At 41.2% G+C, this 14,733-nt stretch overlaps 1 protein-coding gene across 1 annotated transcript in view; it reads left to right on the top strand.

Annotated features, from left to right (window-relative positions):
- Positions 1 to 14,733, top strand: part of necab2 (N-terminal EF-hand calcium binding protein 2) — an 89,905-nt gene that overhangs the window by 44,169 nt on the left and 31,003 nt on the right. Inside the window, exons 6-7 of the mRNA XM_076142471.1 lie at positions 6,479 to 6,615; positions 7,147 to 7,271. Coding sequence (XP_075998586.1) covers positions 6,479 to 6,615; positions 7,147 to 7,271 — 262 coding nt within the window. The remainder of the gene's footprint in view (positions 1 to 6,478; positions 6,616 to 7,146; positions 7,272 to 14,733) is intronic.

Genomic DNA, 14,733 nt, shown 5'->3' with positions numbered 1-14,733 from the left:
TGTCCCGGGAAGCCTTTATGTCCCGCTGTTTGATAGGTGGAGATGTGGGCGTTGTCTTGCCGGAAGCTTCCTGAATATGATTTGAAACAGTGCATAGCAAGTGCATAGACTGCAAGCTGGTGATTATCTGCATTCTCTTCTCCTCTGGATGATGTGTGGAGCTGATTGAGATGACTTGAATGCCCTCCCGTGGGTCTGATGCTTCAGGCTAAATAGACAGATGGAGGGAATTATCAGTAGATCAACACTTTCTTTCTCCTCTCCGTCCTGTCGACCCTGGCAAGGCGACAGATTACACATTTTCAACACATTTTTCAACAAACATGTAGGCAGCACTTTCTTTCAGATATTGTATCTAGAAGTGGTACTGGTAAGACTTGATTGCATGTTCTAGAAGGAGGAGGGGCCCATTTGTGTGCACTTACTGACATTCTAGTCTTGATGGATGTTATTGTGTGCAGAGGCTAGAATGTTGACCTCTGCCCTCTTTGTTTGTCACAATGAATAAAGTGCCGTGTGCTCTATACACGGCACAAATCATTGCAATTCTACCTCTGAAAGCGTTGAATAACAAGTCAGACCTCTGCTATAGGCTGTGCTGTGGGAAACTGCACAGAAACTGCACAGAAAATGCAGCTGTATGCCTCATTACATTATCTATATAATGATACAATTCTATAATAACGTATTTATTTTGGGAGACAGTTCTCAAGTCCTAGGGAGATTTAGGATCCTTGCCTTCACAGTATTCATCCCCCTCCAACCCAATCCAACTATTTATAGAGAAACCTAATAATCATAGTAATATATTCAACTGAATGATTGATATGCAGTTTGCTTCTATATACGTTATCAGTGTAAGGAAAGATGGAAAAATACAGGTTTATGCAATCCAAACCTGTCAGACTACATAGAATGCTCCGTCACAACTATGGAGGTTGTTATCAGTACAACCTTGTCCTCCCTGTTTCAGTCACTCTTGTTAATAAAGTTATTTTGTATCAATCATTGAGTTACAACCCTACACAAAAAAGGTTACTGGTTATTTTAATCAAGATCCAATCACAATGCAAGTTGAATGCTGATGAGATTCAGATTCATTCATTTGTAATAAAAGCTTGAATATTGAACATGTCACATTGGACGTATTGAAGCACATTTTAAAATATGCATAGGCAGTAGTTTTACCATCCTGAAGGTCCATGTGAAGGATTATGTAAATGTATGCAATGTGTATCACAATGAAATGAAGATAATGTAAACAGTCGTATGATGGGAGAATGACATTAGTCATTAGTCTACATTGGGACAATCCAGACACAAGTATTATTTTTTAGGTTGAAATGCTCACGTACACATACACACATGTGACATCTTGTCTTCATACTGGAGGTTAAGTATTTCTGAAACACTACAGGATGAAAGGTGAATGTGACTGATGGCCTGGCTCAGAGGAAAAGGCTTGGCTGTTATGGATGTTTGTCACTACATCAAGTGGTTCAATAGCCAATCCAGTCTGAAAGGTAATTCTACTGAGGTGACTGAAATAGATGGATGGAACTTGTTTTGATTTGGCGCACAGTGCTTGTCAATAACGCACACACACCAATCAGCGTGGCCACTTTTCATTAGGGACGTGAGAGCATACGACACCTGCTAACCGCTTTCAGAACACAATCAAGCCCAAGCTCGTATCGTTAGAGGGAAGCTGAGGCCTCTTTTACCCATGCAGGCTCACCTTTACTTCATTCATATCATCATGGATTTGATGGATGTTTATCCTACTGAATACAAAAATCAACTTTACCTGAAGCAATACATAACGTCATAATCCCATCTTCTGTGGAAATAAAGGCTCTGAAAATAAAGAAAAGCTTAAAATTACTTTAAATGTGAAATATTTTGGTTGAGTACCAAAGCAAATTCCAGGCAAGAATGTGAGCAATACTTCAAATACTGCATATACGTACTGTGACCTTTGCTGTCAATTGCCAAATTGACAGCAGCTGTCGTATCTGAGACCTTGAATTAATATTAGATACAATAGCTTTGGACACAAAAGACATTGTCTGTAACATGATTTAGTGAACCTTACACTGAAAAGGTCCAAAGTAACAAACAAGGATAACACAAAACCCATGTTTTAAACATCTACAAGAAGTAGATTACACTTTTGATATGTGACAAGTTCATACAGACATTTTAATCATTTTTAACATCATAAAAAGCACGAGTGTTGGAATGTATGCAACCAGGTGAAATTCAGTGTGGCCATAACCTCCATTTTCCACCACTGAGGAAACAGTAATCAATTTAAAGCTACCCTCCACACCTACAGATATATTAGCTGAGGAGCATCACTTTAAATTCAAATATCTGAAATTTGAGTGCAGTAACACGATGGAAGATCCATAGAGTCCAAGAAATCCAAGGAAGCAATGCAGCTCGGTTGGGCAGCATGGCTCAGCTGGTCCCTGCTTATCATATATTGACAGCTCTGTTCTCTTTTTGAGTCATAGTTACATTCTTAGCTCTATCTGACACACAGAAGCTGGAAATAATGATCTCCTAACCACATCAACCTCTGTAATCACAGATTAGCACTTTCTATAAAACGCTGTAACCAGATGCTGCCATTATATCTTGTGTAGAGTGGAACTGTGTGTGTGTGTGTGTGTGTGTGTGTGTGTGTGTGTGTGTGTGTGTGTGTGTGTGTGTGTGTGTGTGTGTTTGTGTGTGTGTGTGTGTGTGTGCGCGCGCACTGCAGGAGGGGGCTGTGTTACACGTGTGCAGATGTGTAGGAGGATAGTAATGAGGAGATTTGCTGTTAACCTTAAGAAGATAGGAGGAACCACAAGAGATATGAAACAAACCCACACACACACTCACAGGCATGGTGACCCTGCTGCTTCGGTTAGTTGCACCTACCAGATTAAATTTCTCAGCTCTCATAAAAATCACGTCACCTCCACTTTGAAATAAAAGTAATACCGAGACCGACTTGGGAGCATATTGCGGCTCCATGTGTGTTGCCTGTGGGTGCAGTTTCAAATGAAGCCTTGGGTGATGCGTGAAAAAAATACATACAATGAAATTATAGAGCATTTATCGTTGGGATGAGCTCTGGAGAGCTCTGTCATCAATCACTGTGTAGAAGCAAACACATCAGCATAATCACACGCCTGCAGTGAGCACACAGTCACATTTACAACACAAACAATGCCGTGCAGTCAGAGGCATATACTCACACACACACACACACACACACACACACACACACACACACACACACACACACACACACACACCACACACACACACACACACACACAGGCTAACACATATAAAGAGTAACACAGCATATGTAATCAGCAGGCTGTGTTTGGAGAGCCAGTAGACAGAGATGGTGTACATCCTGCTCCAGGGCCTGAGATTGAAGTGAATTTCAGATCCCAGCTGTTTTTATCTCAGGTTTCCTCGTCTGTCCCGTGGGATCTGCTTACCTGAGGTGGAGAAAGTATGATCGGACACATTCAGGATGGAGGGGGGGTGGGGGTGCAGGAAACACAAACAAGCTCACATTGCATTGTCACTCTAGTGAACCGCTACTTTTATTGCTCCTATAGACAAATACGAGATATGGGTCCATATATATTGATATACTGGGCTTAAAACAATCTCAGAAACATGACGTTTCAGCAAGAGTCAAAATAAAGAGCCTAAGTATAAATCTTGTCTTAGTTGTTTGCTCTCGGTTTTGTCTCAGCAGTCACACTCAAAACAACCACAACAAAACACTCTAAAGCAACCAATGCAAACAAACCGCAAGGTACATGCGCCCTTAGAGTCACAACTCCTTAATATAACAATATCAAGATTTGATGTAATCTGATGTAACGTGTATTTGAGGATCCAGGAGCATCTGATGTCCAGGGGAAAAATGTATAGACATTGATCAAGTGATCAGTCAAGCAGTAAATTAGATGAATGCATGAGCGAGTGTTGCCGTGTCCCTGGAGAACAACATACACACAATGGAAAGAGACACCTGCACTTTCTCTTTCTTGTGTGTGTGTGTGTGTTTGTGTGTGTGTGTGTGTGGGTCATGAAAGAGAAGCCAATTTACAGCCAATTGTTTCACCTTTCTTCAGTCCTTCTGTCCGTTTGTCCTCCAGTCCCTTAGTCCATTTGTCCTCGTCTATAATGTTTCTAATATCTTTCATCAATCAAACAATCAGTTAACTACTATTAACGCTGACTTTCTCACTTAAATTGACATCCTACTTTACATAAATGTTTGCAGTTGCTCTCCGTCATTCCTTATTATTTCACAGCACGCCCACTCGTTGAATGTATTAAAAAGCTATTAAGACTTTCTTATTTAAAAACAATGTCCTGATGACGGGCTCATAATGCACTCAAAAGTCTAATTTGCCATTTTATTCACTCAGACATGCAACCCACTTGCTGCTGGTAATTTAATCTTAGCATGGTGCTCATTAGTGAGTCATCAGTGGCTCTTCTGCAAATCTATAAACAAAAATGGAGCCACATGAATAAATTCGAAACTCAGTCATTTCTATTCATTGCTTTACAGAATAGAGCAAACTGGAATCAACATTCAGTGCAGATGCGCTTATGTGGACATCAGTGTGTGTGTGTGTGCGTGCGTGCGTGCGTGCGTGCGTGCGTGCGTGCGTGCGTGCGTGCGTGCGTGCGTGCGTGCGTGCGTGCGTGCGTGTTCTGTAAGCATGTAAAAGCTATTGACTGTGATAAAGGAAGTCAATGTTGGCCATGTGATTGTTGGTCTCTTGGGTGCGTTTGTCGTTGATTAGAGAACAGAAAGGCTGACTGCACAGGAACCTTAATTGTCTCGGTGAGTCGCTGCATCTTGACTCCTGACAGTAAATCTAACATGACTGACTAACTCTCCTGTCTGGAGCACATACACCATGTAGTCAATTATAGCTCAGCGTTGAAAGTGGGGATTTCATTGTGTCACTCTGAAGACCTCTTTGGCCCAAGGTGTGTCCAATTGCTTGTGGTTTACTGTCAAGCAATCAATGAAATGTTGTAAATCTGTATGGGGGCCAAACAAAAGCAGGAGTAACTTTATATATCTGGAGTCAAACGTTTATTTTCTAGTGTGGCTTTTATTTACCTTGTAAAAATTTGCCAATTTGTCAATTTAATCCTTGTTTTTATGCTTGTGTGTCGTCATGGCATCACTTTCTGGCTTATAGAGCTTAGCAGCAATGTCAAGACTCTTTGAACGTTTCTAGGAAAAAAAACATAAATATAGAAATATATTTCAAGAAAGTTCAGGATTTTAGAAAACGTGAACGTGAACAAGATTGAAAAAAAATCTTGAAAATCTCTCCTCAGCAAAAACAAGAAAGCTAGAAAAAATGTATTGAAAGGAAATTCTTCAACAGTGAATGATCCTGTGAATATCAAGCAAGACTAAAGAACTGAAAATTACATTTCACCATTTGTGAATGTGTTTGTCCATCTGTGTATCCTTCATGTCCAGTGAATGCAGGGATAGGCTCCACCCCCATTGCCCCTGCAGCCATGCACACAAACACATGTGTAATGTGATAAGTGGGAGTTTAAGTGGGAGTTTTGACTTTGAAAAGTTTCACTTTCACAGTTATTGATGTTTAGCAGTCTGCAGGCCTGTTTGGGGATTTATGAAAGAGTTGCAATGCGAACAAGCTGGAGATATCACCATATTGTGATGCTGTTATGAAGTTTGTGTTCCAAATGTCTGTTATTCTGACACTTGATCCTCAGCAAGGGACGAGTAATCGTACAAATGGATTGATGACTGGGCAGAAAACAGGCTCAGGACTTTGATGCACTGCAATAGTTTCATTCCAGCAGCGTTAATTGCAGGAGTAAATGTACCAATTTCCTGTGAACAGGTCAATGGAAATATTGATTACCTTTGGTTCAGCCCAATGAGGCCTGTGTGCTGTATGAGCGACATTTCTTATTATCTGCGTTAATAGAGAATTGTAGGGAAGCAGTAATTGATGCTGACAACTTGGATCAGCTTATTGATTCAACACCACAGTTTTATCGTAATCATGGGTTTCATAAGAGATGGTGGAGAACATTTCAGGGTCGACTCTCCTGCTGGATGACATCAGACCTGAACACAAACTGTCAGGAATCTCCTCGTAAAAGCTGAAACTGAATCAAGGAGAGATGTGAGGGGGCAAAGAGGGATTAATGGCGAGCATGAAAGCTATTTGTCTATTTTTGCATCCCCCACATATCACACCTGTCAAATGGATGCCAGGAAAGAATTTAGAGAGAAGATGCTTTCAGAGGAGAGGTATGGAGGCAAGGGGAGAGAAAGAATAGATTAGATTGATATCATTTCATTTAGAGTTTGTACGTTGCAAAGTTTAATGTTCCATCTTTTCACATTGTCTTCTTTTCCTCTTTTCCCCTGACCACCCACGTACAGGTGTATGAGAAAGGCACCAACGTGGAGCAGTTCGTGACCCGTTTCCTGCTGAAGGAATCGGCCAATCAGATCCAGTCACTCCTGAGCTCTGTGGAGAGCGCCGTGGACGCCATCGATGAGCAGCACAGCCAATCGGGGTGAGCCTTTGGCACACGTAAGGGGGAGGAAGCACTGTGTCATGCTGTTATGTGTGAAATCGGAAATCTATGTGTGTGCTGTGTGCTGTGTGTGTGTGTGTGTGTGTGTGTGTGTGTGTGTGTGTGTGTGTGTGTGTGTGTGTGTGTGTGTGTGAATGTGTGATTGTGTGAATGTGTGTGTGCTGTTGTGACTGCACATGTATCGTGGCGTTATGTGTAACATTCAGATTGTCAGCAACGTAGATACAAACGAGGCAGTGTGTCGAGCGCAAATCTTCTCAGATTAAAATGACGATCAATCTCACACACACCCACACACACACACACACACACACACACACACACACACACACACACACACACACACACTACCCCTGCCTCACTTCTCTTCTCTTCTCTTTCCCCCCATATATCCTCCTTTTATCCAATTAACCTTTGTTCTTTCCTCTCCCTCTTTCTCACCCTCTTTCTCTTCATCCTCCTATCATGTCTGGTTTCTGCTGTCACATCTCCATCTCCTTCTTTCTGCAGTCATTTACCTGCCAAGGCGAGTCCACGGGTGCCGGAGAAGCGCTATGACAACGCTGTCCCTGACTATCCCCCGAACAACAGAGTCAATGCCAAGGAGACTGTCAGGACCATCAACACTGCTTCAGGTGTGACACACATACATACATACATACACACACACACACACACACACACACACACACACACACACACACACACACACACACACACACACACACACACACACACACACGCAAAGCATCCATCATGTGTTTGTAGGATTGGCTTCATATTGATGCAGCTTTTCTTCAGCACAGTGACAGTATATAAGGATAGAGAGAAGGAAAGAGAGAGAAGTGGGATATACTTTCTAACCTCTTTCTTAAAGTGTTCAAATCAAATCTTTACATGTTTGTGGGTCCAGATAGCATTTACACTTCTGCATTTACAGAATCTGCTGTGTGGTGCTTTTATATAGGAGTGCATGTATACCGTGTGCTCCTCTGTCTCCCTCTCCCTCTCCCTCTCCCTCTCCATCTCTCTCTCTCTTCTCCATACCAGCCTGCTTGTCTCCACACTTCACCCTCACTTGAACAAATTGCTCACGAACAAAATGACACATCAAAGGTTGTCAAGACAAGGCATCACTTTACGACCACTCAAACTTCAAAGAAGAGGTGCCGAACAAATTAGCACTGTCGACACGAGGCTTAAAAGTGAGAAACACCTAAAAGGGCAAAGGCAACATTAATTGCTCACTCTTGACAGATTTGCCCTCGTTGACAAGCGAGGTCATTGAGTGTTGGTGTGTCCTTTTGACCCTGTACACCAGCGGACAGGGGGACGATCTTTGAGCTTTTGTGTTCTCTACAGACAATAGAATAGTTTCTGATGCCAAGTTTCTGATGTGCAGATAGGAAGGGGAGAGGAGAGTGAGTGGCAAATTTTTCAAATGTGCTCCATCTGCTTCTCCAAAATCATTACCAACTGCATCTGTTTTTAACAAAACATATACCCGATATGGGTTTGTCTTCCTAATGCACTTCAGTATCCATTAACTGCAAGATTTACAACTTTGACAATGTTAAACAAACAACTTACTGTGTGTGACACAATAAAACTAAAATCACACGTCCCTTTTTAAGGTTTTATCTTGTAAACAGAGCCCAGAAAATGCTACACGCAGTATTTTAAGCAGTAGAACTGAATTTTTAATACATGTTGTAAAATCTCTTGCAAAGCAGTAAAAACAGCAGATAAACATAATAGACTGGTATCTTAGTAGTAAATAAAAGTAGTAAAAAAGTAATAAATGTCTGTAAAATTAACACATTGACCTGACGTGTGTGTGTGTGTGTATGTGTGTGTGTTCCCCCTGGCGTTTATGGTGTTAATGTTTTCCTCTTTGGTCCCTGGTGCTCGGTGACTGAGTGCCATGGAGCAAGAGGCACTGAGCCTGTAATTTTCGTCAAAGCCATTATTGATTCAGTCAGTGATCAGTGGCACACAGAGACGAGCTGATGGACCTTCTACGTTTTAATAACAGTCTGGGACATGTTACCCTGACCTCACACAGCCATGAAATTCAGCCACAGGAAAACACTGTGTTTTTCACAGTATTTTCACAGAAAGTCAAGGGGAAGGAGGGGAATCTGCTTTATCCGGTGTGACCAGAGGTGTGACCGAACGGAACGTGGGACCATATTTGATTTACACCTTAATGAGGTGCAGAACAAGAGTTAGTGGCCTTGACGTTTTTTTATGGCCTCAAACTCCAGTGCTTGGCTAAATTATTGATTTCTTCATCCTTCACCATAAGAATAAAATAGATGAAGTGATATTTGCTTTGAGCGACTAACTCTAGGACGTGTGACCCTTTGACCCTGACGCACATATATGGGACAATATGACCAACAAAAAACCCATCTAGACCAGCCAGTGACAGGCACAATGACATAAGGGCCCAATAAAGTGAGGCCAAAGGGCTGTTGGGTAATAAAGTCTGTAATGAATGTGGCTGCCTGAGCATACAGAACTGTAAAATCCAAAGAAGATAATGTACTCAGCTAAAGTCTCTGGCCTTAAATGTTCAATCCGCAAGTCTCCCCTCGTAACAGGGGGGTACTAGTCCACCTCTCCGTTTCAAAGGTCGGAATCGTCAGTTTCCACAAGGTCTTACCTCAGCGGAATTTCACTAAAATCTGACTGGAGATTAATTAAGCTGGTGGCGAGGAGACTCGCCTAGCTGCTAGCCTCCCTCCTCCGAATGTCTACCCTGCTTCCCCCAGCTGACCGCCGGCCCAATAAACCATGTGGGCTGGTGACCGTAGCTGGTCGCGTTGGTTCACGGCAGCTCTCCTCTATATGAATCGGTGCACTTGGTAAGTTGCTAGGTTGGGTTTTAGTGGCTCTTGTTTATGGGAGCCCCAAGGGCCGGTTTAGTTTTGCCTTAGGCTAGAGTGAACCTGTTAGAACCTTTGTTATCTTTATCTTTCTCAGTTCGTTTGTGCCTTTACTGGTAGCAGAAGGGTGTACGGATGTAGACAATTTTATAATTTGATTATATCAGGTTTTTATTAGCAGGGGCAAAGCTCACAGCGTAATAAGTAATTCACATAACAGGTATGTCCGTACACTGATCGTAACTACTGAGAATATACCGAGTATAATCAAAACTAATATTAGACATTCCATTGCTAGAAATTACTAGCTGTTCTATTCTGATTGTGTGTTGTGAGCTCCTAGTCTCTTGGAGAAAATTGATAAAGCCCACAGCCATTGGGTTGGAAAATGGATCAGTCTTCAATTCCGTACAGGTTTTTCCGCTCCGAGACAAATTCTCCTAAGTGCAGCCTGGATGATCAGGTCCGCTCACGAACTCCTTCTAGTAGTCCAAGAGATGGTTCCTTTCGTCCTGGTAGCTTGCAAAGCACGGAACCTCGATTCTTGGTTTGTTGTAACATTCATAGCCCTTTGCCATGAGTCACTTGGTTTTGGTCACAGGGTGTTTACATGAAACCTCTCTCTTCCGTATATGCTTATTTCCTGTTTGTCAAATCTCCATATCCTCACACAGTATGCGAGTGTTACTAAACCTAACTTATTGCACTCCTGCTCTAGAACTAGTTATGCTCTTAGCTGTTGGTTTTGGAAGGAAATGCACTTACGATTTCTTGTGACCTGAAGTTCTTTTGCCTACCTATGTTGAACGCACTTATTGGAAGTCGCTTTGGATAAAAGAGTGTGCTAAATGACTGTAATGTAATGTACTAACTCAGCTCTTGTCTGCCTATGTTATTGAGTACATATAATCAACATTTCTTGTTTTATAATCATCGTACAGAAACATAGTCATATTCTTAATATTCTTAATACATTTTAAATCACAAGTGCCTATTACATTGCACCACATTTCCAGTACAGATTCTTTTAGGTACTTCCCATTAGTTGCTGTTTAAGTGAATCACCAACAGACTTACCATGGGTTAGTAAGGTGCTCTCCAGCTCACATGCACTTGTTCTTAATCATCCTCTTACAGCACACACACATTTTAACTTGTTTCATCACAGTGATTTAGATTCTCACTATGTCATGTTTTACTTCTTATAAATGATTTAGATTTCATAATTACTGATTTACATAATGACTGTGGTCAATAATGTGGCTTCAGTGTGAAAATCATTCATTGTTCTTAACTGATTCATTTTTTTAATTAGAAATGATTTAATTTATTCCGTCTGGGGTTTGCAGGTGTCCTTGCCATTAATAACTCCAAAATATCCTACACCTGTTTGCACAATGTCATGTACAATGTCTGCTTCAATAAAAAAAAAAATTGTAAAAAAAAACAAACATCAAGGCCCAAACCTCCTCAGCTGCCTCCTTTCAATTTAAAGGGGCATTGAAAGGTCTAGTATGTCCTCCTCACCTTTCCCCTGATGAGACACCCTGTGGAAGAAACCCCTCCTGATGGCGTTCTCATTCTTTCAGTCACTACCAAGAGTTCATGACCATAGGTGAGGGAACACAGACCATCAGACTCGGCTGTCTCTTCAGGATATTTTGTATCATCAGATACCACATTGCTCCACCTCTGTATCTCCTGCGCCAACAAGACCCCTGAGTCACTTGATCTCCCTCACTCATGCACAGCAAGTCACTCCCAAAATGGAGGCGACAAAATCCTCATGTCCCTCAAAGCAAACAGCAGAGAAATCCTCTTCTTTTAATGTGAACAGTGCAGTGTTTGTGTTGAAATGTGAACCAGATGGAGGCAAAATCTATGACAGTTTAAAAAGTGTATGTAAGTTTATGCAACAGAGGCAGATATGTTTCCTGTCAGCTGACTTTTGACAAGGCAACCAGTCTAGCTGACAGGATTTCATCCGAGAGTGGAAACATCTGTTAGGTGTGTAAAAAAATGTCTTCTGGGAGTTTTTTTGGCTCCTGAGATGTTAGACGAGGATACGGTGCTGCAACGAGACAGACGTAGAAGCTTTTCATCTATGTTTTACTATTTTTAAACCTTTATCAACATTGCTGTGTTAACTATTAATCACGGCCGCCATCAACAAATGCTGCTAGGCAGACGATGTCACTGCCAAGTAAACCTGTGAAACTCCTTAGTCACCTTGAAGTTCCAAGCAATTTAACAGATGGCAATATACTGGAGATGGTCAAGTTAAACATCAAAAGTTGTATTTTGGCACTATAAAAAGTCACATTAAAATAACTTTGAACTCTGTTTTAAAAACCTGAATGAGGGAAAAATGCTGTAGTCCTGATTTTAGAAAATATTTTAATATGGCAGCTTTGTTGTGCTGGAATGGTGATGTCCATGTCATTCCAAATTTGATTTGGCATCACTGCAAAAATCCTTCATTAGACAGAATAGAAAAAATTTAAACATTGCTTCCAAGCCTCAATTTTCTACTGTTTTCTATTTTTTATTTTTTATTTATATACATACTGTGACAATATTAAAGGCACACAGTGTTGGGGTACTGTGCATAGACAGAAACAATTTAAATACGAAATAAAAAGGACAAGACAAGAACCCTACAGTTTACTACTTTTACTTGTTTCTAACTAGTGTTTCTAAAAAAATAAAAAGGAAGTAAATTTAACAAAGCATAAAATGTTTAGAAACTATTAAAAAGATTCTTGTGTGTGTGCAGCAATTGAAATACAAATCTAATAAAAAGCAACACAAGAGTAATAACTTTGGAACCCGGAGCTATTTACGGTCAGCATCGCCGGGTATGTGGCTGTTGCCGTGGGAGAGAGCGTGGCACTTAATTGCAGCGTTCCACAGCAGTTTTGGGAATTGAAACTGGAGCGTTTCGGTTGCGATAGTTTACAGGCTCTGCACAGCTCTTTGATACGACAGAGAGCGTTATTAATCCTGATCCAAACTGCTGTGGCCTACTAAACCTGCTCAGTGGATAAAGTATGTTTCATTTTTGCATTGAGTCACACTGCTAAGCTTAGTGCACTGTGTGTTAATAATGCTAATAAATCAATACGTGGACCTGATGTTGTTTAAAATTATAAAATGGTATTATAAAGTAATAAACAAAACACAAAAGCAAGTACATTTTTTTTTTAAATTTGAATCTCTTGACACACGTGCACACATACAAGAAATCCACCTCCATCCTCGTTTTCCTTCTGTTCTGTCTCTGCTCTTCCCTCTGCTTCTCTTTCTTCTGTGCTGTGGACTCTAAAGCTCCCCAGCAGCTCAGGACCTTATTGTCAGCTGTGCTTGAGCTGTCTTGAGTCTAAACAAGATGATTGATTAATGACTCTATGAAAGTCTCCCTCCCCCTCTCCCTGTGTTTTCCGCAGACCTTTAATATGTATGATTTGCTCCTGGCCCCCTGAGTCATTTGTCCATTATCTTTTCCCCATTGTTGCTCCCTTTTACAGAAGGACGGTAAGCATGGCGATTATCACCCCTCTTCATGCTACATTAGCAGAGAAAGAGGTGTGTGTTTGGAGTGAGGAAAGCGTTTCTCTCACTTTTTGAAGAGCATCTGAAAAAGAAAGTCAGACAGATGAGGAGGAGGAGGAGAGATAAGAAATCAAAGAAAATGACAGAGTGGAATAGGAGTGAGGTGGGAAATAATAAGCAAAGCAGGAAAAGAGTAAGAGAGAACAGACATCAGAGTATGAGCTAAATATATCCACCCACCCATTTAGCTCAATGTTCTGTTGTTGCTGTTTGCATCCACCACTGAATCTACTCAAAGCACAAGTGGCACTGTTTCAGAATACTGAAAGGAGACACAAAACAGGCACTGAAGTAAACAACAGGCTGTAATCGAAGTCAAAAAGCAGAATTTGGAACACAGATACCCAGAGGGCAAAGAAACAAAGCCGAACAGACTAAGAGCACGACCCTGCAGAGTTTGGTGTTGATTCGCAGTTGGATTAGCATTAACATCACAGAGTCTGCTGAGTTGGACAGTGGACACTGGTGGCAGAAGATGAAAGTGCCACCATAGGGACAATCTGCTGCATTTTGAAAGAGGTTTTCAGCAGTAATTAGGAAATGAATTGAAAAAGCAGCATATTCATCTTCAACTCCCCTTACACACACTATTACACATTGTGTGGGAACTTTCACACATTTTATATGAAATGAATGGCAACAGTGGGTGGTACGCATGTTGTGTGTGTGTGTGTGCTCATACAGTAAGCTGTGCATGTTATGTGGAGAACTCAAGCTTTCATCACCATATGTCTCTGCAGTCTGCTGACACAGCTGTCCACAGTGGCAGGAAATTCAGTAGAAAAATATTAATGCCAATAAAATGTGAGTTATTGCAAAGTGCTTATTGCGGCTATATTGCAGGATGTTTAAAAACAACGCCGCGAGGGGCTAAACACGGAGAAAAAAACACTGATGCGCATCGATCCACAAAAGCCAGTTCCACGTTCCGTTTATAATTTATTTTTCTTCTTGGCACTTCCATTAACATATGATACCAGTTACCAACATTAACTAAAGTGCGTTAGGTCAACAGAAAATTCCAGCCCCGGGCTCACCCCCTCTCTGAGTCAAATCAGCGTGCACAGGCGAATACCATTACTTATAAGCAATCACCCAGTAGCGCTCCAATCCCAGTGACACACCCACCACCTCCAGTAACAACAATCAATCAATCAGCACTAATCAATCAGCACTAATCAAGCATAAATTACTCTCATGGCTCCTTCAGTGCTCCTTGTTTAACGTCTGAATTCTCCCATCATCTGAAGACATAAACAACCCACTGGCCTCCCTTCTGTCTTGTGTTGTGCTAGTAGTGCATACATTTATGGTTATTGATGATTGATCCATAAGTATGAAACATATAATCCTGCTGTAGATGTATTTATCCATGATGTCTTCAACCCAGATGAGGATTGAGACGTTAACAAGCTACAATTTCTTATATATTCACGGAATCTGCTTTGTAATGCGATATCAGACAAGAATAATTCGGCCTTTGACCAATTCATGATAGACCCTTGTTTATTCTGTTGTAATCATCAGGTGTCTGGCAGGTGTTTACAAGGAAAATTACATTGCATTGGTTTCACAGCGAGAACTGATTAGAGCA

This window comes from Genypterus blacodes, unplaced genomic scaffold (genome assembly GCF_046128005.1).
Source record: "Genypterus blacodes isolate CSIRO-AG114 ecotype Tasmania unplaced genomic scaffold, CSIRO-AGI_Gbla_v1 ptg000021l_1, whole genome shotgun sequence".
Classification (NCBI taxonomy): Eukaryota; Metazoa; Chordata; class Actinopteri; order Ophidiiformes; family Ophidiidae; genus Genypterus; species Genypterus blacodes.
This window is presented reverse-complemented; position numbering and strand designations above follow the sequence as displayed.